Source organism: Doryrhamphus excisus, chromosome 5, assembly GCF_030265055.1.
Source record: "Doryrhamphus excisus isolate RoL2022-K1 chromosome 5, RoL_Dexc_1.0, whole genome shotgun sequence".
Taxonomy (NCBI): Eukaryota; Metazoa; Chordata; class Actinopteri; order Syngnathiformes; family Syngnathidae; genus Doryrhamphus; species Doryrhamphus excisus.
The window spans coordinates 17,327,224-17,351,651 of NC_080470.1; the positions used below are offsets into that span (position 1 = coordinate 17,327,224).

General features: G+C 42.7%; 1 protein-coding gene across 30 annotated transcripts in view; it reads right to left on the reverse strand.

The window, feature by feature from the left end:
* Positions 1–798: 798 nt before the first annotated feature.
* adgrl2a (adhesion G protein-coupled receptor L2a) overlaps positions 799–24,428 on the reverse strand; it is a 141,159-nt gene continuing 117,529 nt past the window's right edge. For 5 of the 30 annotated variants that reach the window (XM_058074170.1, XM_058074168.1, XM_058074176.1 and 2 more), the window contains 10 exons: positions 22,773–22,839; positions 16,512–16,603; positions 14,235–14,279; positions 14,081–14,107; positions 12,312–12,480; positions 12,076–12,204; positions 10,557–10,653; positions 8,543–8,671; positions 6,319–6,336; positions 799–3,743 (listed from right to left, as the gene is read on the reverse strand). In XM_058074170.1, the coding sequence (XP_057930153.1) occupies positions 2,911–3,743; positions 6,319–6,336; positions 8,543–8,671; positions 10,557–10,653; positions 12,076–12,204; positions 12,312–12,480; positions 14,081–14,107; positions 14,235–14,279; positions 16,512–16,603; positions 22,773–22,839 (1,606 nt within the window). In that variant the 3' untranslated portion in view covers positions 799–2,910. Of the gene's footprint in view, positions 3,744–5,332; positions 5,372–6,284; positions 6,337–8,542; positions 8,672–10,556; positions 10,654–12,075; positions 12,205–12,311; positions 12,481–14,080; positions 14,108–14,234; positions 14,280–16,511; positions 16,604–22,772; positions 22,840–24,428 lie in introns of those variants that run through there. The other 25 variants (XM_058074193.1, XM_058074192.1, XM_058074196.1 and 22 more) reach the window with 16 other exon arrangements.

Below are 24,428 nucleotides of genomic sequence, written 5' to 3' on the forward strand. Positions count from 1 at the left end.
GCAAGTGCAACTGTGTTCTTGATGGACTTTTATCACAAAAAGTCCCTGTCAGCATCCTATTAGATTGCTAATACATGGAAACAGGAAGCAGAAGTCAATGTCGTCAACTCTGCCCATCTATGATGTCAACGGCTGACTCTGGAGCTCTTAGCTAGCTAACACAGTTACACCACAGGTCTCAAAAATGTAAACACAAAACACGTTTTTCAATACGGACACCACCTTCTGGTTTTGCCAGGAGTTATTTCTTGAATTAAATTGTGGCTCAAACCTTTTTATCAAAATGATGACATTTGCAACTTACTCAGGCTCCATTTTTCAGCCGTAATCCAAATAAAAGCAGATCTTTTACATGAGAAACACGACTGAATTTAGGAAATAATTCACGGCAAAACAAGAAGGTAGAGTCTGTGTTGATGTTGCTGCCACATCAGGTTTTCGGCAGCAATTATGTCTTCAGTGAAGGGGCAAGTAACGTTAAATTTATTTTATTTTGTTCATTTATCCGTTTAATTACCGATTTATATGCATTTTCAATTGTATTTTTCATGTAAAACTACAATTGGAAAACTATGACATGTTTTGTGTTAACACTTTTGGCTTTGTGCAACAGATTAATTGGATTGACATTATTTACATGAAAAATCATTTTTGGTTTTCAATGAATAATGAAAACCAAGGTAGCTTTGTCCTAATAAAATCCAAAATCCAACATGATTTTATTAAAAAATATACTAAATGGAATGCTGTAAATGAGTCATTTGAACTTTTTATTTGTGTTACAACCACACACAAGCATTTACAATGCATTTTTCCTACCTGAGTTTTTCATCTTTGAATCACATGGACAGATTTTGCTTCTTTGAACAAATGTGGTGAAATTAGCTCTTTCAAACTGTGCAGTGGCTCAGGACAAAAAAAAGCAAGTCAAATAAAAATCAATTCAGCGGTTTACCTTTCAAGGTGCTGAGGGACGAATAACCTGAGTCAAACGTGAAATTTATCCAAATCAAGTCCAACTGATCTGATGGAGTAGCAAAAAACACCATTCATTTTGACAAAAAATCTCACATTTATTTTGCATTTGTCAAACAAGTGTTGAATTTTACATCAGTCTTTAAGAGTGGAGAGCCCGTTGTAACATGTTTACACAAAATCATGAGCTACAGTACAGTATGTATACCAGTGCTGGGAAATAGTCACGTATTTCCCCATTCTTCTTTTTTTGGAGCTATTTTAATAAATAAACTTTTCAAACCCAGGCAGATGAAGTAATGATTAAAGAACAAAAAAAAAACCTTCATTGTCAAACCCATTGCATTCTGAATAAAGTAACGCCACTCAGGCATAATGAAATAAACATACAGTGGAACCTTGGTTAGAGTGAACTGAATCAATTATTCCTACAAGAAATAATGTCACTCTATTAATCTGTTCCGAAATGCTAAAAATGTTAATACAAAACATGTTTTTATAATTTTACAAGCAGAAAACAATTCACGATGCATATACATGACGGATGACATCCGATGATGCTGTGACAGTGAGATCAACATCACCTTCCTGTTTTCCCATGAGTTATTTCTCAAATTCAAGCGTGTGTTTCTCACCTCAATAACCCAAAAGCGAGCCGCAGATAGTTGCAAGTGCTAGCATTTTGATAAAGAACGGAGAAACCTGATGGAATTCCAGAAATAACTCATGGCAAAACAGGAAGGTGGTGTTGATTGCGTCTTTGGGAAGTGTCAATGTAGGTAAAAGTTAATTAATTTATCGCTTTCATTTGTCATTTCTATGTGTCCAAAATGTAAAACTACAATTGTAAAACTGCAAAGATTTGTTTTGTGTTAACATTGTCAAGAGTCAACTGTTGATGACATCATAGACGGGTGTTGTCGGAGTATTTTGTTAAGGCAAGCTAAGGATGCTAACAGGATGTTGGACCCATGGAGTGTATTAACAACGTGACAAGCAGTGAGCAGTATTGTACACTAACCGAGGTAAAATGATGGCGTAAATTTTCAACATGCTAACCAGCGTTCCACTGTACTGCCACTCCCTGTCTGGGATCATGAACAAACATATTTTAATGGGTAACACCAATGAAACCCAGCCAGTATAAACACTGTTTACAAGTGTGTGTGTGTGTGTGTGGTGGTGGTGGTGGTGGTGGTGGGGGGGGGGGTTAATAAAGTGTTTCTTTCTGTTCATAGGCCTTTCACATTCAAACTCACTATGAACCAACAGTTGGAACCACTATGTACTGTACGTATAACCTCTAGAGTAGACAATATCTCTCACATGTTCAGTTTTGCAGTTTCTTCAAAAGAATTTGTATTTTACACTAGCAATACAACAAAATATATATTTTCAGCCATTCTTCTTGACTACAGTTCAATGTACACTTGAGAAAATATAAGGCCAGAGGCTTGATTGCTAGTGGCCATGCAATGCAAACAGCATGGGGAGAGATGACGGATGACCAGCGGTATGGGAAGTCTGTACAGGCGTCCATGACCCGGTCGGTGTGTCATTTTACTTACAAAAAAAAACCCAAAAAAACAAACAAAAAATTAAAAAACACAGGATGGTGGTGAAGTGTATGTACAACCTTTTTAAATGCTTTTCAGAAGTTATTTTTTTTGTTATTTTTCCATTTCTATTATGGTACCATACATTTTTGACAGCAGCAGCAGCACATTTAAATACATAATTGGCTTGTCTCTAAAAATGGAACCGTGACTCTGTATTCTATGTACAGTTTTATTAATGGCTGAAAAGAGAGAGGAGGTTTGGGATAAAGCAGATGTGGCTCGTTTGGAAAGACACGCCCACTACCTTCTTTGCTAACTTGTCCATCCAGCTGCAAATGCTCAGGAGAAGGAAGTTTAGGAATCCGTCTAAACGCGTTTAAAGGCTTGTGACGAGTTGCATCTGTCCTTCCCGGACATCGCCTTCCGGGATGCAGCCGTCTTTAGCAATGGGGATGATGTAACCGTCGCTCGTCCCTCGGCCTATTTGGTAATAAGCCTGCAGCTGGTGGCCAGATCCTAAGTTAGGCATGCTTTTGTAGTAAATGTCCTCGTTCTCGCTCCTCTTGGACGGGGACAGGTCCTCCACGACTTCCGGACTGCTCTCGGGATCAGGAGAGTCCCTCAGGTTGGGCATACTGGTGTACAAGGAGTCTCTGTTCGGGGACTGCAAATTTTCCTGCTCGTGGTTGTCGGGTGTCAGCTGGCCCACAAAGGTTTCCACTCCCCCATCGGTCCTCACCTTCTTCTCGGGGGCGTACAGAAGCGAGTGAGTCCGCTGGGGGATGAGCGGCGCCTCCAGCTCGAGGCCCATCGTGTCGGCCATATGCACTAAAGACGACGCGTCGGCCACGATAGCGTCGTCTTGGTCGTCACCGCCAGATAATGGTGTCACCTTGGGCGGAGCCCGCTCCGCCTTGTGGTGGTGCGTGTGGTACGGTTGGTGCGGATGGTGGGGCGGGTGATGTAAACCAGGGGGTGGCGGTTGTTGCTGTTGGTGGCTTTTGTTGCAGGCACGCAGGTTGTTATGTACGAGCTCGGAGATGATCATTTTCTCGAAGGCCGCGTCATCCAAGCTGAGTCCGCAGTCGACCACCTGTACACTGTCGCCAAAGTCCGCACTGCGGAGTGAGTAGCTGTTGTTAAAGTTACCATTTAGCGGTAGAGTATCCATTGCACTTGTATCCCTCACCGCATTGTTCAGTGAGTGCCCTGCAAAGGAAAGACAACTTGATGTTACGTCATGGTTCAACAACACGCCATATTCCATGTTTAATGCTGTTTAGGATGCGTGGCGTTCCAATAAAAAGCCATGCCGTAAATCTGTTAGTTTGGCACAATGCTCAGCATGCATTATAAAAATTATTATAATGTTATTTTGTTCACTTGCTGAAGCCAAAATGTATCCAAAGTAAGCTGTCTGTGCATTAGTCTGCCACAAAGATACTTAAGGCTCTGTCCCGTACGACCGTTTATCCATTCCGTCCGCCTGCGTCTAAATATTTACCTTATAAATGGCTGAAAAATGTCTGAGGCCAAGGCCGAGCTCAGCCCATCGCCTCATTACAGTCCTATCTCCTGGGTGATCCACATCACTCCTTTTGGAAGTACTATTATCTTGGAATACTACTAATGTGATGAACATTGACTTTGAATGCTATCATTATTATCTTGGAGTACTATTACTTAGACAACTATTACCTTGGGATACTATTATTTGGGAGTACTGTCACACATAACACATAGAGGTCCTGCATAAGGAACTTGCAGAGTATCATAAGTGACTACTGCCCTGCAGGAGAGGGATCGTGATGACAAGCAGCTTTGCCTACATGAGATACACTACCGCTCAAAAGTTTGGGATCACTTGCAAATTTCTTGAATGAGATGATTTTCAAAGAAGGATGTACATTTTTGCAGAGGCCTACTATCAACAACTGTCAGTCATCTGCATCAATCTCCTGGTATGGCTGCTAATCCAAGTTCATCATTTTATAAGGCTAATAGATGATTAGAAAAGCCAGCAGCACAAACTGGGTCTAACAAGGACAGAAAAACGATGCAGACAAATATCTGAGAGTGTGTAGTTTAAGACAAAGACGCCTCACAGGTCGTCACCTGGCAGCTGCACTAAATAGTAGCCGTCAAACACCAGTGTCAGTATCAACAGTGAAGCGGCGACTTCAGGATGCTGGACTTCATAGCAGGACTGCCAAAAAAAAGCCATATCTCATACTGGCCCAAAAAATGATCCCAAACTTTTGAGCGGTAGTGTATGTGCGTCTATAGCATGAGATGGCTGGTTTTTTGATGCTATTGTTGCCTGCCCAACCGCCATAAAAGTCAACAAAGCAGTCAGATTCCGCCCAAGAAACCACCAGAGTAACATGCGAGGACCACCAGTCTAGCTACCCAACGCTGGCTGTCGGAAATTTTCATCATGTTCCAATTTGGAACACCGAGATACGTCTGTAAACCAGCTGGAAAAAGTCCAAAAAACCTACGCCTTGGTTTTTCAGACGGAATCGTGAAAGGACGCAGCGGGACAGAACCTTTAGTGATGAACAAAGATCCCAAACAACATTAAGAAAACGGAACGGTAACCACCATCACGACACACTGGGCAGAGTGGAGGTCTACAGATGGGAAAGCTGCAGTACACCGAATAGGTGGGATGTGTGGGGGGGCGGGAGAGAAGAAGCACAAAGACGGAAGGACTGGCGAGAAAAGGGAAAGTCCATCTTTGTTCTGACTACAGCAGCACTCCACCATCACCACACATAGCAGGTGAAAAGACTCACTTCATGTCTGTCTGCTCAGCCTATCTGGTCTAAGAGCAGCTGATGTACAAAAGAAAGTAAAAAAATGATTTATTGGAACATGAAGAATCACTCCAAGAGCAAACCAAAAAGAAATAAAGTAACAGCAACATAACAAGAGCAAGGGTTCAGCAAATAAATACAAAAGTAGTCACTAAAATATTTCTTTTTGGAGTTGTTTACGGCCAATTAGGTATACTTTCTGTCCATAACCCGGCAGCTTGCACGCACGTAGCCGGCAAAGGTTAGAGGTTGCCTCAGCCCGGCGTTTGGCATTCGTCACCGTGACAGTTCCCAGTGAGACGCCAGTCACCGGCCGAGCAGCTGAGGAATAACACCAACGCTGCAGAGGTCACACGCAGTCATGCTAAGAATGCCTCAAAGCACAGAGGTCAAACAAAGCAGCACTAGAAAAAGGATAAATATTAGTTGTTCCATGATGGAGAGACGGGATAAAATGCCTCCCGGCACCAAAACAGATGTGGACATTAGCAGGAAGACTAATGGGGGAGCTTTTACTGCAAAGTTTTGCTTATTCTGGAAGATTTTTTTATTTAAAAAAGAAAGGGGATCAAGTTAAAAGCAGATGATTATGAGAGAAAATGCAGGAAAATGAGAGATTATGGGGGAATCTAACAGCTGCTGTTGTGACAGGCATGTTTTTAGAATTTCAAGAAGGTCATTTTGACCTTCAAAAAGCTATCAGGGCATCACTACTGGACACGACAAGCTGCAGAGCGCCACAGTCGGACAGAAAGTATGGCAAAAAAAAAAAAATTAAAATCCAAATTTTGTTACATAGAATTTTGTGAACCACTTACTCATCGAGTGTGTTTATGGCCTAAAGTAACCAGTAAAAGTGCCGGTGGTGGGGTAGGGTGGGATGTTGTTTTTTTCGTTTTTTTTTTAAGTAAGCATGCTGAAAAAAATTTACATTTGATAGGCAAAGTTAAGTTTTACTCCCATACTTGTCTCTCTGTAGGTCACTAGAGGGAAGCACAAGGGAAGAGCACAGAAACGTCATAAAAGATGGCATTTGGAGAAAAATAGCCCAAAATCATGAATGCCTTGGCCAGAGTTTGAGTTTAAAGTCATTTTAGCTGCGTGAATTGCTATCTTTTAACTGGAAATGTCAGAAAAAAGCAACAAAAGACAGTAAGTTGTGTTATACAGGGTCATGCAAATCATTTGCCACATTTGTAGGCTAAATGAAGGACAAATAAAGTAAACAAAAAGTGTTTTTATTTTCAAAAAGTACATATAATGCCATTTTGATTTTTTTCTTTATAATGCCATTATTTTTTGTTTTTTTTCAGTTGCTGCCATAAATTAGACTGGTGAACATCGTGCTTTCATTGTGGAAACGTTTATCAAAACAAACAAATCTGTAACTGCAACACAACGAGCGTTTCGTTTGCACTTCAAACTCTGTAGACATGATCCTGTCCCAGCTCCCAACGCCATCTTGTTATGGGTTACCAACTTCAGAGCTACTGGATCTGCATTGAAACCAAAATCAACTGGCCGACCACGCACCGCCGGGATTGATTTTAATTTTGAAAACATAATGAAACAGAATGGCATTATACATACTTTTCGAAAATAAAAACACTTTTTTGTTTCTTTACTTTATTTGCGTTTTATTTAACCTACAAATGTGTCAGATAACTTTGCCTGACCCTGTATTTTGTGAGATATTGATGCATATATAGTTAAAATATCAATTTACATGTTTATGATAATTTCAACAGGAGTCAACATTTTCTTAACCAATGGATTCCATGTAGGAGATTAAGAAGAAAGAGGACAAGAATTTTGGATATGGCAGTTCATGTAGAACTTGCTGCCACGTCAAAGATTATTTTCGACTGACAAGAAGAACGTTGGGCTACACAGAGTACATATATTATTTATGCAACCTATACGTTCAGACTGCAGTCGAATGAATGCATAAGTTGTACATAAGAACAAGGCCTGAGTTGCATTTGAAAATTGGGAATTGTACCGTTCACACAGACAACTGGATATGCATGTTCTAGGAAAGGGTACGGCAGTGGCGGTGGGCAACTGCTGCTTTGAGCACTACTCTGGAACAATAAAGTCGACTGGCGGAAATGGAGATGTTTGGCCACAGTTTGCGGGTAATTTGTGAGAATTGGACAAATCTATGAGGTGGGTGCCATCGAAGTTTACCCCAGTAGCCACGTATACATGGACCCAAATATTCCAATGGCATTCGGTTTATTTGCTCAAACGGAAATAATTTAACCTTTGTATACACCTCATTCCGAAAGAAAAGTGCAAATGCGAATGAACATATACACTACCGCTCAGTTTATAAGTTTGGGATCACTTGCAGAAAATATAAGGCCAGAGAAAAACACTTTTTCATGCATTTCAAAAACATTTGTATCCATTTCAAAAACAATGAAAATGAATCAGATGATTTTCAAAGAAGGATGTACATTTTTGCATAGAGGCCTACTATCAACAATTGTCAGTCCTCTGCATCAATCTCCTGGTATGGCTGCTAATCCAAGTTCATCATTTTATAAGGCTTAATAGATGATTAAAAAAGCCATCTAAAAACCTAAACTAAAACTAAAATCTCTTACCATGCTGTTAACTACTCCCTTCAGAGAGCAGCACAAACTGGGTCTAACAAGGACAGAAAAACGATGCACAACTGTGCAAGAAGACAAATATCTGCGAGTGTGTAGTTTAAGACAAAGACGCCTCACAGGTCGTCACCTGGCAGCTGCACTAGTAGCCGTCAAAAAGATTTCCACGTGATCCCAAACTTTTGAGCGGTAGTGTAAATAAATCACTTCAACTCCAATTGTGGCCAGGGTATGAAGACATTTGGGCTTAAAAGTCAGACTGGTTGTGAAAATGTACGACAACAAGGACAACCTGAACGCTAAATATTCCAGAGAGAATTGGCCATCGGGGTAAAGCTCCCTTCAAAAAACGAAAAATGAGCCAATACCCTCATGCAGTTTACACGACAAGCTGACCTTTACACATTGCTTAAGTTGAGAAATGAACGACACACAGAAGGTGGACAAGTATGATGTGACACGGTAGAACATCCTTCCTTTTGTCGGGTCTGTCAACACTAAGAGTGAAGAGTGAGGGAGGGGAAAAAAAGATAAGTGATGAAAAGCGGGTGACAGTATTAAGTAAGCACACCTGGAGAGTTAAACACTGGAGCCGTGGGGGTGTTACACACAACTGTCTCAGCCAGTAAGGTGTTATAAGGGTTGTTAGAGCCTTGTGGTCGAAGAAGAGGATTTGTTAGTAGATAATTCCCAGTCATTCCTGGAGTCGAGAGGCAGAAGAAGAGAAGGTGCACTCAGCCAACAGTGGAAGTCATAAAAAGAAGGACATTTGCAGAGATTTCATGCTTTGACTTGACATTTGAGACTAGCAAACACTTGACTTGCAGTGACTGCAGTGATATGTGTGGTGGTGCGATGCAGAGTGGAGTGGAAGCGTGGCACATGTGCATGTTTTTTTTTTTGGACACCCTTGGTTTACATATTGGTTTATCAAACTCCCGCTAATTAAGTGTGATGGTAATGCGCACTACCCCTACTTGTGGAGGTGCCCTGCATGCCCTGATCTCCGCTCCTGCCTGCGAATACTTCACCTTTCACCTTATTATTATTATTATATTATAGAGTAATGGCGTGATGGAAGAATCACTTCCTGTCTTTCAGTTTCATATTGGCAGCAGAGTTAGGATGCATAAATGAATGTATGGGAAGCACCGGCTCGATTTGCTTTCCTTTTATTTTGGAAGTCCAATGATGCAAAAGGATGCTACCATGACAGCAGTTTATCACAGTGGGGCATTTCTTTATGCGCAGGATTTATTTTTTCCACTCCTCAACTGGCATAATAAAAAATAAATATTGATACAAATAAATTACAAAAAATATAATATACAATAAAAATACATTTAAAATAATATTAAAAATGAATACAACATTTTAATAATAAACAAACTTGATCATTTCTGATCAGTGTGTAAGCTAATATTTGTTAGTTAGCAGGCATGGAGAATAGAATAACCTGTACCTTTACCCACAAAACTTACCACAGCCTTCCTTTATTAGCTCATTTTTATATAAATCTTTAATATTACATTTTAAAAAATGAATAAAATACGATATACAGTGTTGAGCTAGCACATTTGTTTTACCAGTGACCAGAAGCAATGAAAAAATAATAATTTGATTATATAAACGCTGATCCAAACCACATCTTCCTGTCGTGTTTTGTTTTTTATACCAGCTTTTTAAGGAAAGGCGACCTGTCCACTGTCATGAATCACCCGTGTTAAATGCCATCTGTCACGTTGGGAAGACTTCAGGGATGGCTTTAATGACAGGAAGTGCTTCCAGGAGATAGAGCCCTCGTTTAGCGCAGGGACTCTCCAGGGTAACTAGGCTTCTCCACCCCGGAGTGATCAATATCCAACCTTTACATTAACAACTCCAGGAACCTGGCATTGCGGGGAAGAAAAGCTCTACTTCCATTTTGTCAGAGATGTATGAGCGAGCCAAAATGCGCCTCAGAGGCGGCGGTGCAGTGAGTTACCTTGCAGGAAGTGACAGTAAAAAAAAAAAAAAGAAAAAAGAGAGAAGGCAGAGAAGTGCAGGAATTGGCATCGGAGCAGGGCGGGATGTTAACTTCCTCGGAATATGCCCGCTTTTCCTTTGCATGCTCGAAAAGCCATTTAAGAGGCAGCAGAAAGCAGAGCAACACGCTAAGCGCTCCGGGTCAGCCAGAGTTGAACATCATCTTCTCATCATCATATTTGTGCTCAAGTTAAATAATAAATGACACGTCTTTTCTTCTTTCCTCCGCCTCCCTTGAAGGTAAGAGAGGTCACGACATGCCAGGCAACAAATGGCTTCTTTCTTAAAATAACACAAAAACGCATGCTGTTGGCGTTTGGACCGGCAGCACTTGGAGGCCGACGTTCCCGGCCAGATGATTGGACGACGGATTTTGGTAATCCTTTGTGGGGAGACGAGACGGAAAGGCCGAGATCATTTCTTTTCCCTTCCTAACCGCGGAGACATTTATTACCATTACCAGGGTACATCCTTTGTGGCGGTGCGGAGGAGGTATTTTTCAAGTGGATGATGAAATGTGTGCATAGGTGTGCGTGCAGAGAAATGAGGTGTGAACTGACCTTGGTTAAGGGTGGAGGTGCTGTTGATGTCACCTGAGATAAAGGACGACTCAGATTGCTTTCTTACGGTGTCATTCCACATTCTCCTGATTCGACTCTGTCAGGTCAACAAGGGACAGTCATTAGGACTTGAAAACGAACCCGCCGCTCAGATTTCCTTTTTTCGGCTTCCTTTCATTTCGGTTGTTTGTGTGCACATACCACTTCTCTCTCACTTTATAATTAGAGTGAGGCAGCGTGGTGATAATGCTCATCTCCAGGGAGTTACTGTACTTAGTCAGGCCTTTATTGACTAATAAAGAGTATTATTAGGATTATTATTATTTTATTTATATTATTATTGGGATTATTATTTATTAGGATGCCTGTCAATATTCTCATTCATCCAGGTCATTGCCTCTTGTCAGTTCATGCTCATGACTGTATAGGACAGCTCTAATCTGTCCAGCCTTGACTATACGTAGTCCAGGAAATGACTACATAGGACAGCTCTAATCTGTCTATCCTTGACTATAGTCTAGGAAACGACTACATAGGACAGCTCTAATCTCTCTAGCCTAGACTATGGTCTCAGAAAAGAGTACATAGGACAGCTGTAATCTCTCTATCCTAGACTATAGTCTAGGAAATGACTCCATAGGACAGCTCTAATCTGTCTAGTCTAGACTATAGTCTAGGAAATTACTACATAGGACACCTCTAATCTGTCTAGTTTAGGAATTGACTATAGTCTAGGAAATGACTACATAGGACAGCCTAGTCTGCCTAGCCTAGACTATAGTCTAGGAAATTACTATATAGGACGGCTCTAATCTGTCTATCCTAGACTGAAGTAGATAGTAAATAATCTGAAGTTGTCCTATCTAGTCTCATCTAGATCCATTCCTCCGTTCTAGATAAGGCTGGCTTAGACAGCTCTAATCCTATGTAGTCATGCTCATGACAAAAATATCTTATCTAGCCTGTCTAGATAGCTTTTGTCCTATCTAGTCATGACCATGATATGACTGGATAGGACTAGAGCTGCGCTATTTAGTCGTGCTCTTAAATTTGGATGACGGGATACGATGACTAGCTCTAGTCCTATCGAGCCATGAGCATGGACGGATGCCCATGACTAGATAGGACAGCTCTAGCTCTATGGATGATTATTATATATCATAAATGTATCTAGTTAAGTGTATAGGATGCATGTGCATGGGACTGTGTTTGACTTTGGAGGTTCCACGACAAGGCTATGTACTATAATGAATCAAGGAACCATTTTAATGCTCATTCCTACTTTCTTCTACTTTCAACCTGCACTTTCCCAAAGAAGGTCCAATGCAAAGCCCCCCAGTGATCAATTTTGGCTTGACCCTCAGTGAATTGCGCTGCAGTGTTCATTAAAAAGTGCATTGCTGTTCCACATGCACATGAAGTTAGTGAGAAAAGTGACAAAGCTAAAGAGGGCGAGACGGAAAAGAAAGAAACCTGTGCAACTTAGAGGATGCTTGCTTGTGAGAGCTCAGAGGTCTACCTGGGTGCCGGAGGAGTAGCGCGCGCTCGTCCGCGTGGTCGACGTCTTGGTGGACCCGTGCGAGCTCTCAGATGGCAGCCTTCCACAGCAGTACGTGTGGCGGAAGCACTTGCTGTACTCTTTGCGGACCTGAGAGAGCCGCAAACAAACGACACCACTCAGCAAAAAAGCTCTTACAGCATGCCGCAAGGACGACCATTCATTCTACGGAGCGCTGTCGGGGACACAACACCTACTTTTTTCTGGAGGAGACAGTGGAAAATGAAGATAAACATCCCCTGGAAGGCGTTGAATATGGTGAATAGGTACGCCATGACAATGGAGGCCTCGTTGATGAAGAAGAGGCCGAAGGACCACGTCAGGCCCAGCAGACAAAGCAGAGCAAACGCTCCCATGACCCAGGATCTGGAAGACACAAACAGGAGGTGACGTGACAGGAAGTCCATATGTGTGACCAAGGGTACAGTACAGCAGTACCAAGTACAGCAGATGCATGTCTGCAAGCAGTCTACTTCCTGTTTCATGGCATAAGAACTTACAAATAGACAGACAGTGAAGTGCACCATAGACACTCTAGTAATTCAAACCACTATAAGTTTCCTGGTCGGTAGAGTTTTGCCACCTTTTCCGAAAAGTTTGGTGAAAAAATGTCTGAAAAATTAACCCATCAACAAATAAACAATCACTCCACGCTGCTGTGCTTGGCAGACTGAAATGTAATAAGGTCCTTCTGTTGCAGCCAGCCTGTTAACAAAAATAATGATGTGTTTCTTTGTTAATTTCATACAGTACCACTCAAAAGTTTGCAAATGTCTGTTTTCCAAAGAAAAACAAATTTTCCTGCATTTCAAAAACATTTGTATCCATTTCACAAACAATGAAAATGAATGAGATGATTTTCAAAGAAGGATGTACAGTTTTGCATACGTAGAGGCCTACTATCAACAACTGTCAGTCCTCTGCATCAATCTCCTGGTATGGCTGCTAATCCAAGTTCATCATTTTATAAGGCTAATAGATGATTAGAAAAGCCATCTAAAAATCTAAACTAAAACTAAAATCTCTTACCATGCTGTTAACTACTCCCTTCAGAGAGCAGCACAAACTGGGTCTAACAAGGACAGAAAAACGCTGCACAACTGTGCAAGAAGACAAATATCTGAGAGTGTGTAGTTTAAGACAAAGACGCCTCACAGGTCATCACCTGGCAGCTGCACTAAATAGTAGCCGTCAAACACCAGTGTCAGTATCAACAGTGAAGCGGCGACTTCAGGATGCTGGACATCATAGCAGGACTGCCAAGAAAAAGCCCCAAAAAATTCCAAGTGATCCCAAACTTTTGAGCGGTAGTGTATATTTTACATGTCTTCAAAATGGGACCTTCCAAATATAGACGTTTTGTTACCACAGGAATCACATCACATTCACAGTAATCATTTTTGTTGTTGTTGTTGTGATTTTGCACTTTGTTTGTCCTTGAACGCACCATAGCACCATCATCTTACATTATCATTGATAAGTGGTAAAATTGTTTGATCCTGATAACTGATCACAAAGCAACTTCCAAAAACCCAAACAGAAACCCAAAACCCCTCCCACCTCCCTGGCGGAACTAATAATTCCCATCGACCTTTCTCACAGCCTGCAACGTTGGAGAATAACAAACAGCGCCATCCGAGCTACAGCATCTCTCCGTCTGTCTGAGCGAGCCATACTGGTGACCACAAGCGTTGGGGAGGTGGGGGGGGGTGTTCAAGGAAATAGGACAAAAATCCACCTGGATTGTGTATGCAGAGAAGCCACACACCGATGGTCAAACAAACACAACAGCCATCACGTACAAATGAGAGGAAGCATTCACAAGGACAGATGTTAGTTTAGAGGTTGCTGCCCGGGAGAGGACAGACGACTCGGGAACGACTGGAAGTAAGGAAAGCTACACAGGCAGGAGCAGGAGAGAGAGAATTAAGGAGAGGATGAGCAAATCCGGGCAATGTGTCCTTACTTGAGAAACTGTTTATTATCTTCATAGCTAGAAAGCATGATAAGCAGAGGAGAGAGAAGCACAATGACATCACAGCCAGGGTTAGTATGCAGAGATATCTAATCTGAGAGTTACTACGATTCAATTACATTTCCTTGGTGTAGTCCAAGCTTACCCGGGCAAATCGGTATTATAGTAGCCGTCACAAACGTGATAATTACTGGCGGGCGAAAGAGAAGAGAGTGACAGAAGAGAAGAGGAGAGGATGTGTGTTAAATTTGCCTTTTCATGCAACATGCAGCATGTGAGCACAAACAAAAAGACCACAAAGCAGCTATTAATGTACTGAATACCCCCGCAGGAAATAAACACCCCCTTTCCCGGCACATAGGTACACATTGTGGTTTCCCTGACATGACGGTGGAAGGGTTCAAGTGCACCAAGATGCGTAAACACGGCCTTTTCCTGATTGCACTCCTACCGCAGTGGTGCCATGCTGCACGGATTCGTTAGGCAAAAAGTAAATAATGAAATCAGGCTGGGAATAGCAGTGCTACGTTACGGTCTGACAAGGAAGCGTGTAACCCCTGATTAGTCGCCGGTAAACACTGTTTTCATACAAACGGAAAACAAAACAATTACTGCTGCACAACATGAAGAGGAGCAAACAACTCGTCTCGTGTGAGAAGTGTTTTGGAATTTATTTCTTGGTTTGGAAACTCGGATTAAACGAGAAAAAAAAAGTCTGACATCTTCAAAATGAACATATGGTAGCTTTCCCACCCCAGCTGGGCCAACAGTGCAAAGATTTAGGCCATGTCCGCACGAATACGGATCTCGTCCACGAAGGTCCTTAAAACTCAGCTTTTCTGCCAGAGAGCAGAATTTGTAAACCTCTGGCCTCAGTGCTGGTGTGTGGGCGGGTAAATCTCAGCATTTCGATTTGTATCATAAGAAATGTGCGACCTTATCTGGTTTTTTAAGCCTTATTTAGCACCAGAACATAAAGCCAGTTTAATTTCCTGTTTGTAGTCACTTCCCTGTTTCCTTGGCTACATGGAAGCCCACACGTACACTTTCCCAAAAGGGAGTTACCCAGCATGTCTTGTGGGTGTCATTTAATATAACATTCATTCATTCATGATCTACCGCTTATCCTCACGAGGTTCGCCGGAGTGCTGGAGCCTATCCCAGCTGTCTTCAGGCAAGAGGCGGGGTACACCCTGGACTGGTGGCCAGCCAATCACAGGGCACATATACACTACCGTTCAAAATTTTGGGATCACTTGCAATTTTTTTTGTTTTCCAAAGAAAAACACATTTTCATGCATTTCACAAAAAAATGTATCCATTTCACAAACAATGAAAATGAATGACATGATTTTCAAAGAAGGATGTACATTTTTGCATAGAGGCCTACTATCAACAACTGTCAGTCCTCTGCATCAATCTCCTGGTATGGCTGCTAATCCAAGTTCATCATTTTATAAGGCTAATAGATGATTAGAAAAGCCATCTAAAAATCCCAACTAAAACTAAAATCTCTTACCATGCTGTTAACTACTCCCTTCAGAGAGCAGCACAAACTGGGTCTAACAAGGACAGAAAAACGCTGCACAACTGTGCAAGAAGACAAATATCTGAGAGTGTGTAGTTTAAGACAAAGACGCCTCACAGGTCGTCACCTGGCAGCTGCACTAAATAGTAGCCGTCAAACACCAGTGTCAGTATCAACAGTGAAGCGGCGACTTCAGGATGCTGGACTTTATAGCAGGACTGCCAAGAAAAAGGCATATCTCAGACTGGCCAAAAACATTTCCAAGTGATCCCAAACTTTTGAGCGGTAGTGTATAGACAAACAACCATTCCCACTCACATTCATACCTATGGACAATTTGGAGTGGCCAATTAACCTAGCATGTTTTTTGGAATGTGGGAGGAAGCCGGAGTACCCGGAAAAAAACCCACGCATGCACATGGAGAATTGAATTGAATTGAATTGAACTCGAGTCTCCTAGCTGTGAGGCCTGCGTTCTAACCACTCGATCACTGTGCAGCCTTAATATAACATAGTATGTTTGTTAGTTTGCAAAGGTGCGAACTCAAGTCACCATTTTGATGACATGACTCGACTTGACAGCATCACCAAATGACTTGGAAGCCATCTTAGATTTCAGTCTGATGACTTGCAAATTTCAGTGAACGTGTCATGAACTATGAAGTAATATCAATGATTTATTGAAGAAAAAAATGAGTTTTCCAGGTCTGATTCTTGGCATTGATGTGCGTATTGTCCACTATGTGTTTGCTCCCATATTGTAAATTATTAATAACAAATCATTACCTCAAGACTAAGGGGCCTTCGTTCTCCTGGGGGTGGCGGCGGAATAGCAGCAGCGTTATATTGCTGATAAGCAGGATGTGGCTATTTAACATCGGAGGCGTTACTTACTTGATATTCTCCAGTCGGCTGGAGTCTGGTTTCAGGGTGGTGGAGTGCTTCACCATTTTGTACATCGTGATGACCAAGAAGATCAGGTTGAGCTGTCAATCGGAAGAGGAAAGACGGTGTTACTGCACAGAAACACACCACCGACCAGAAGAAAGACTTCTCGGTCCACCTTGTATCAAAGTTTCAACGACGGACAAAAAGAGATGCAAGGTTGCCAACCCCTGCATGCCCAGAGACTAATCCAATAATCATCTATCACTCCAGTCGGGGGGGGCGGGGGGGGGGGGGGGGGGCAGCTTCTTCATGAACTCAAACAGGCAGACAAAAAAAATGAATAAAAGGCATGGAATATGTGAGAAAGAGACGCAAGGTTGCCAACCCCTGCATGGCCACAGACTAATCCTATAAACATCGCTGCAGTCGTGGGGGGGAGACGGGCCAACTGGCCCCAAAATATTCAAGTAGACCCCGACCTAGCTTCTTCATGCACTCAAACAGGCAGACAAAAACAACAAAAATGAATAAAAGGCATGGAATATGTGAGAAAGAGACACAAGGTTGCCAACCCCTTGCATGCCCTGCTTCTTCATGTGCTGAAACAGGCAGACAAAACAATAAAAATGAATAAAAGGCATGGAATATGTAAGAAAGAGACGCAAGGTTGCCAACCCCTGCATGCCCACAGCATGCCCACAGACTAATCCAATAAACATCGCTCCATTGGGGGGGGGGGGGGGGGGGCAAGCCAACTGCCGCCAAATTTAGTGTCATTCTATATCAATAAAAGCATGGGAAAGCATTAAAATCCATCAGAGAAAAGGGGGGAGGGGGGGAGAGAAGGAGCTCCTCCGTCTGAGGAATTCAGAGGGGAACGGGAAAGAGAAGGAGTAATAAGAAACCCTCTTGTTGTACAAAACAAGCAGCATTTTATGCACGTTGTGAAACATTATAACAAGCTACAAAAGGCTTTGGGGAGCATGGTATAGTTTTTGATTTGCTAGAGAAAAGACTGCAAATAGAAGGAGAATGGGGGAGGGACAGGGAGGGGGGGGCAGCATTTTAGTGTATGAAACCTTAAGGGAATCAGTGGCACATATCAGAATGAAAAAAAAGAAATCTCAAGTTTTTTCTTTTTTTTTTTTTTACCTTAAAAATCAATACAGTGATTTAGAAACACAAAGCCTGGAGGGAGCCGCTTCACATAAATTCACTTTGAAAAATATTCAAGTAGACCCCGACCTAGCTTCTTCATGCACTCAAACAGGCAGACAAAAAAAAAATAAAAAAATGAATAAAAAGCGTGGAATATGTGAGAAAGATGAATTGGAGTGTGCAGCCATCAAAGACACGTGTAGCCCAACTTTTGAAACGCAACTTGAAAGAGTTAGGTTATCCAAGGCAGAACAAACCCTGCCAGGAGAGAAATGAAGATGCATTCATTGCCTGGTGGAGGGGAATGAAATAAATGACCTTTGCGGGTGCCACTCAGACCATGGCCACTCACTCTTAAATACATTCTGTGTGTGTGTGTTCTGCTATGAAAAGATCGCCCGTGATCGATACATCACCCCCTCCTCATGCAATCAACTCGTGGTGCCATGCACAATAACGCAGGCGGTATAAAGAAAAAAAAAATGGAGTGCCGTGGTTCATATCACAAACGGTGATGAATCTATGTTTTGTTTCACAGCTATCAGACGTTATTTCCATCACCGCCTGCATGAGTCAGTTTGGGATGGAGAGCGAGGAGGAGGAGGAGGAGACAGACGGGATGACTTTTGAAAACCTCCTTTTCACACAGCCTGGAGTGGTGACATGGATCCAATGAGACAGAGGAGAGTGACACGGAGCTTTAAAGTAACCTAGCCGCACGGCACATGTCCCCACCCCCATCGACACGCATCCCCGGGGGACCCTCCTCCTCCATCCTCCTCCATCCTTCGCTCTTGTCTTCTCTGTCTGGGAATCATCACTGCAAGCCATGCAGAAGCAACCTAGCCACACAGGGATGGCAAGTCGGAGAAAGCTGTTTTTTTTTTCTACCCCCCCCCCCCCCCCCCCCCCGCTTCTACGGTACATTTGTCCAAAGTGTACTGTGTGTGTACACACTGAACTCCAAATGAACTGCTGGCGATAAAATATTAAAGGTGCAGATGGAGCTGTCCACATGATAAGAACTGCTTGCGACGTGTCATGATCCAAAAGGCCTTGTGTTCAGAAGCAGCTCAAGCATACTAACGGCTTGCTCACACTCATTCCTTCCATGTTGCCTTTTTTCATGGAGCTAATACACCCCCCCTCCCCCCGCCGCCGCCCCGTGCCCGGAGACAGGGCAACGATCTAAGTGCCTTCCAGCAGCTTTCCCTTCAGCCCGGCGCTGAGAAACAAACAAGAGCGATACAGACCAGCGGTAAAGACCCGCAAGCCCACAATCACCCGTCAATGCCAAGCCGTGACCCCACTAAATTTCCAACCTGAGCAGCCTTCATTGTGGGTGTAATTCCCCCACGCAACATAACATGCAAGCTGTAGCGGTATGATGGTTTGGGAACGATAAATGGCTGCGGTGGTGGCAGCCTCGCGTATCAATAAAACGAGTCATAATAAACGTGTCATAATAAAACGACACATCAAAATAAAAAATAAAAGTTAGGAACGTCGTTGGAAGTTACAAGAAGGGTCGAAATCTTCAGCAGTCAGACCAACCGAGGCGAGTATGGTAACTTTTGTTTTGTAACTCGTTACCTGGCTGGACTGTTGGAAACAGTCTGAAATGTTGCACGCTTACTATTTTCAGTATGAGATCATGTACTCCAAACTAACATAGTATTTTCACCCTCGGCCATCTCTGTGTTGAGTTTACATGCGTGGGTTTTTTTACTCCAGGTACTCTGGTTTCCTCCCACATTTCAAAAACATGCTAGGTTAATTGGCGACTCCATATTGTCCATAGGTATGGATGTGAGTGTGAATGGTTCTTTGTCTATACGCTACCGCTCAAAAGTTTGGGACCACTTGAAAATTTTTGGGGCTTTTTCAGGGCAGTCCTGCTAAGAAGTCCAGCATCCTGAAGTCGTCGCTTCACTGTTGATACTGACACTGGTGTTTAAAGGCTAGTATTTAGTGCAGCTGCCAGGTGACGACCTGTGAGGCGTCTTTGTCTTAAACTACACACTCTCAGATATTTGTCTGCATCGTTTTTCTGTCCTTGTTAGACCCAGTTTGTGCTGCTCTCTGAAGGGAGTAGTTAACAGCATGGTAAGAGATTTTAGTTTTAGTTTAGATTTTTAGGTGGTTTTCTAATCATCTATTAGCCTTATAAAATGATGAACTTGGATTAGCAGCCATACCAGGAGATTGATGCAGAGGACTGACAGTTGTTGATAGTAGGCCTCTATGCAAAAATGTACATCCTTCTTTGAAAATCATCATGGAAATTTGTTTTTCTTTGGAAAACAAAAAATGTGCAAGTGATCCCAATATGTATATGTGTATATGTGCCTCTCGCATGAAGACAGCTGGGATAGGCTCCAGCACCCCCACGACCCTCGTGAGGATAAGCGGTAGAAAATGAATGAATGATTGGATGTGTTTTTTTCCATAGCTATAATGTATTTAATATCAATAGATGGATGTTTATTGTCATTGCACGCATTATACAATCAAAATTAGTCAGTCAGCAACATTATGCCATGTTCCAAATGTAACAGGTATAAAAATATAGATATAAAATATAGAATGTAAAATATTTATTATTTAATCTTTATTTTGGAACATAAGAAAAAAAATAAATTGAAGACATTTTTGAGGTGTCAAGTACTGCTGCGTTTAGTGCAAATGGGACAAAAAGAGCAGGAGCATTCAAAGGGAGAGCACGGCCACCCTTGATGAAAACTGATGAACCAACATGGTTTATGTGCTGGGGGGGTGTGTAGGGGTGGGGGTGTAGAAGTTAGCCACAACAACACAGCTTCTCTCATTTGCTCGTTCTTGCCGTTTCTGCTCTCCCTCATCGACAAGGACGAAGCCAATTTGTCGAGAAAGCCAGGGTCACGGGTGGCGCAGGCAAACCCTGCTCCCGCACATTCCCCCGAGATCGGCCTTTCCACGGTACTTTGTCTTTTTGAGTCATTTGTTGCAACGGAATCAGAGGCACGGGTTCTGCGAAACCTCATTCCTGTCACACGTTAGCTCCGCTCCGATACATTAGCGGCTCGCAGGGTCATGATTCTATCTGCGCGGTCATCACCGCCGGGATCCTGATCATCATTTCCACTGCGGAGACATTTTTCATGCAAATCATTCCGCAGACAACATGCGATTGGAAAACAATGAGGGCTCAATTTGGAGACAACACATGGAAAAGTCATTTCAAATGTCCCACTTTTCATTGAAAACAATCCATCGTTTATCATTATAAGTGAATTTTTCTTGACTACTTTCATATTTAAAGCATAGCTAGCCCTTTTACAATCTTCTAAATTATTGTTATTATTAATGTATTATTCTAAATATGATTTTATTGCTCTTTATAGGCCAGTATTAGAGTTGTTGATGGAGTACCTTAGAGGTAGAACTGTCAGATTAGCACTGCACTGTCCTATCTGGTCTTTGAACATGTACTGGTAAAGCCTTCTGCTGTCCTATCTGGTCTTTGAACATGTACTGGTAAAGCCTTCTGCTGTCCTATCTGGTCTTTGAGCATGGACTGGTGAAGCCTTCTGCTGTCCTATCTAGTCTATGAGCATGGACTGGTGAAGCCTTCTGCTGTCCTATCTAGTCTTTGAACATGTCCTGGTGAAGCATTTTGCTGTCCTATCTAGTATTTGAACACGGACTGGTGAAGCCTTCTGCTGTCCTATGTAGTCTTTGACCATGGACTGATGAAGCCTTCTGCTGTCCTATCTAGTCTTTGAGCATGGACTGGTGAAGCCTTCTGCTGTCCTATCTGGTCTTTCAGCATGTACTGGTAAAGCCTTCTGCTGTCCTATCTAGTCTTTGAACATGGACTGGTGAAGCCTTCTTCTGTCCTATGTAGTCTTTCAGCATGGACTGGTGTAGAGTGTAGAATATAGAAGATTTACTTTTGCATCTCACAGCAACTATGAACCGCCCAACGAAGTGAAAATCGGTGAAACATAACGTAAACGTGTTTCACGTGTATTTTACCCGTGCTATCACGTATTCATGGATTACTGGTGACTTGAGGTGAATGAGATGTTTGAGTCACCCCAAAAATGGCTTCCAATATGTTGTATTTGAAATCAACTCTCTGCACATCTCCTCCAGGTTAGCTCTTCCATTTTTAAAAAGTACAGCGATCAGCCATTCCCTCTCTTTGTGAGAAAACCGAGCAAAGCACTTCCTTTTTGTGCTTGTGTTGTTATTCCGTTCACACAAAGACAAAACGCTGTGCCGTATCTCTGCTTTTAAAGCACTTTGTGGTCTACCGGAGACTTGCTGAGATCTGACATGGTTGCCAAACTCCCAGCCCCCCACCCCCAATCTGTGTAGCACATGTTCTGCGCGAGTGTGATGTTCAACAGGAGGTGGTTATCGGTGTAGATCCAGCATGATGCTGGATAATGAAGACGGCGCTTTGTAAATGTAACCCATTTGCCCGGCAAAGCCGCCAGAAGTTTGCAGAGCTTCCTCATTTCCCGGTGTGCACGAGGGCAAGCTTAAACATGCACTGGTAAGCAGGGATGATATATTTTTCTCTTTTGTACACAGAGGTGGGAACGCGCACTCTGGTCTGGGGCGGGAGATAATAATGTCATGACCAGTAAATAATTGCATGGCTCAATGGGACGTATGCTATATGTCCTTCACCTCTAACAGCCCTTGACCAAACAAAGCTGTCTGCCTCTCACTGATGCTGTCATCTGCTGTTTACCATTTACACACAACAGAAAAGGAGGCTGGTGCAAAGCGGGAAGATAGCAGCAATAAAACCCAGCTGCCATTCTACCTGTATGCACGTGACAGTGAACGCATCGTCGCTCTCCAGCTTGCATCTGCGTCCAGGTGCCGGCACACTGGCGCCCTGATCTGTGTCAGCTGCTGAGAGATTATTGTTGGATGACTCCAAATGTCTTTGGCGCAAGGAGGTTGGGAGCAAAGAAAATCCCGCTGAATCCTTTTTTACCCCCCCACAACCATCTCAGTTCCTTAATCTCTTCCCTGCATCTCCTTCATCTTGCACACCGAGCGTCTCGCTCACTCGTCAAAAAATAAAAAAAAAGAAAACTTCAAGCTTACCATGATGATAAAGGTGACAGGTCCTATAAAACTCCAGATGAAATGATTATCCACACTTAGCCAGCACCTGAAGGAGAAGACACAAAATACACTCTTCAGTTTGGGAAAAGAGAAATATCAGCCCTACTAAATTTACTAAAAATGTACTCGCTGCATCCCACCCTCGGCCATCTCTGTGTGGAGTTTGCATGTTCTCCCCGTGCATGCGTGTTTTTTTTTTACTCCGGGTACTCCGGTTTCCGCCCACATTCCAAAAACATGCTAGGTTAATTGGGGACTCCAAATTGTCCATAGGTATGAATGTGAGTGTGAATGGTTGTTTGTCTATGGAATACCACTGAAAAGTTTGGGATCACTTGGAAATGTCATTGTTTTCCAAAAAAAACACACATTTTCTTGCATTTCATAAACATTTTTTTTCCATTTCACAAACATCTATATCCATTTCACAAACAATGAAAATGAATGAGATGATTTTCAAAGAAGGATGTACATTTTTGCATAGAGGCCTACTATCAACAACTGTCAGTCCTCTGCATCAATCTCCTGGTATGGCTGCTAATCCAAGTTCATCATTTTATAAGGCTAATAGATGATTAGAAAAGCCATCTAAAAATCTAAACTAAAACTAAAATCTCTTCAGAGAGCAGCACAAACTGGGTCTAATAAGGACAGAAAAATGATGCACATATCTCAGAGGGCCATATCTCAGACTGGACCAAAACATTTCCAAGTGATCCCAAATGTTGTGCCCTGTGATTGGCTGGCGGCCAGTCCAGGGTGTACCCCGCCTCTCGTCCGAAGACAGCTGGGATAGGCTCCAGCACCCCCTGCGAGCCTTATTGTTAGGATAAGCGGTAGAAAACGAATGAATGATTAGACTTGTTTTTTCATAGCTATAATGTACCCCCCCCCCCCCATCACTCAGCGACACCATCCTCTCAGACTAGAGTCGGCCTATTTAGTCTTTGTGTCTGGCCTCTCTCCTCATGCTAAATGACTAGATAGGACAGCTGTAGACTGAAGGGATGGTGGTGGGGGGATTCTATTATTTATTCTCTATAGTACCCCCCTAGTATTTGATTCAGTGCCCCGAGAACGCAACGACCTATATTTTCATATTTTTAACGGAATGGGAGGAATCTTGCTCTGAATGTTCTCAGCTCCTGTTTCTATGCCAGGCTTGTACTGAGCAGAATAATCCTGGGTGGCTGACATCATGATGTCTTCAGAAAAAAAAAAAAAAAACGGCCAGGGATTAATCAGTGGGGATTATTCTGCCCATCGCTAGGCGTTTGTATCCTGTTTCTTATCCTTTGGATGATTGATTGGATGCTTTCTCGTCAATATTTAACCTGACGAGCTCCTTTCACAAGTTGAGCATTAATGCAGAACAAAGAGGGGGGGGCTAAGTAGCCTCACTTGGTAGTCTTAGCTACGGTGTGGTCATTAATCTATGTAAAAAGCTTTTTCTTTACAGCACCGGGTTCCTCTCTTTAAGAGGGCCTTTACAAACAAAAGGTCACAGGAGGGTCTTTGAGCAAAAAGGCATTAATGTAGCCGCACACCCCATTCCCCCCCCCCTCCACAAACCGCAGTGTTGAGTCCGTCAAGACACTTTCAAATGACATGAAAAATTGAACAGCTGCCAAGAGC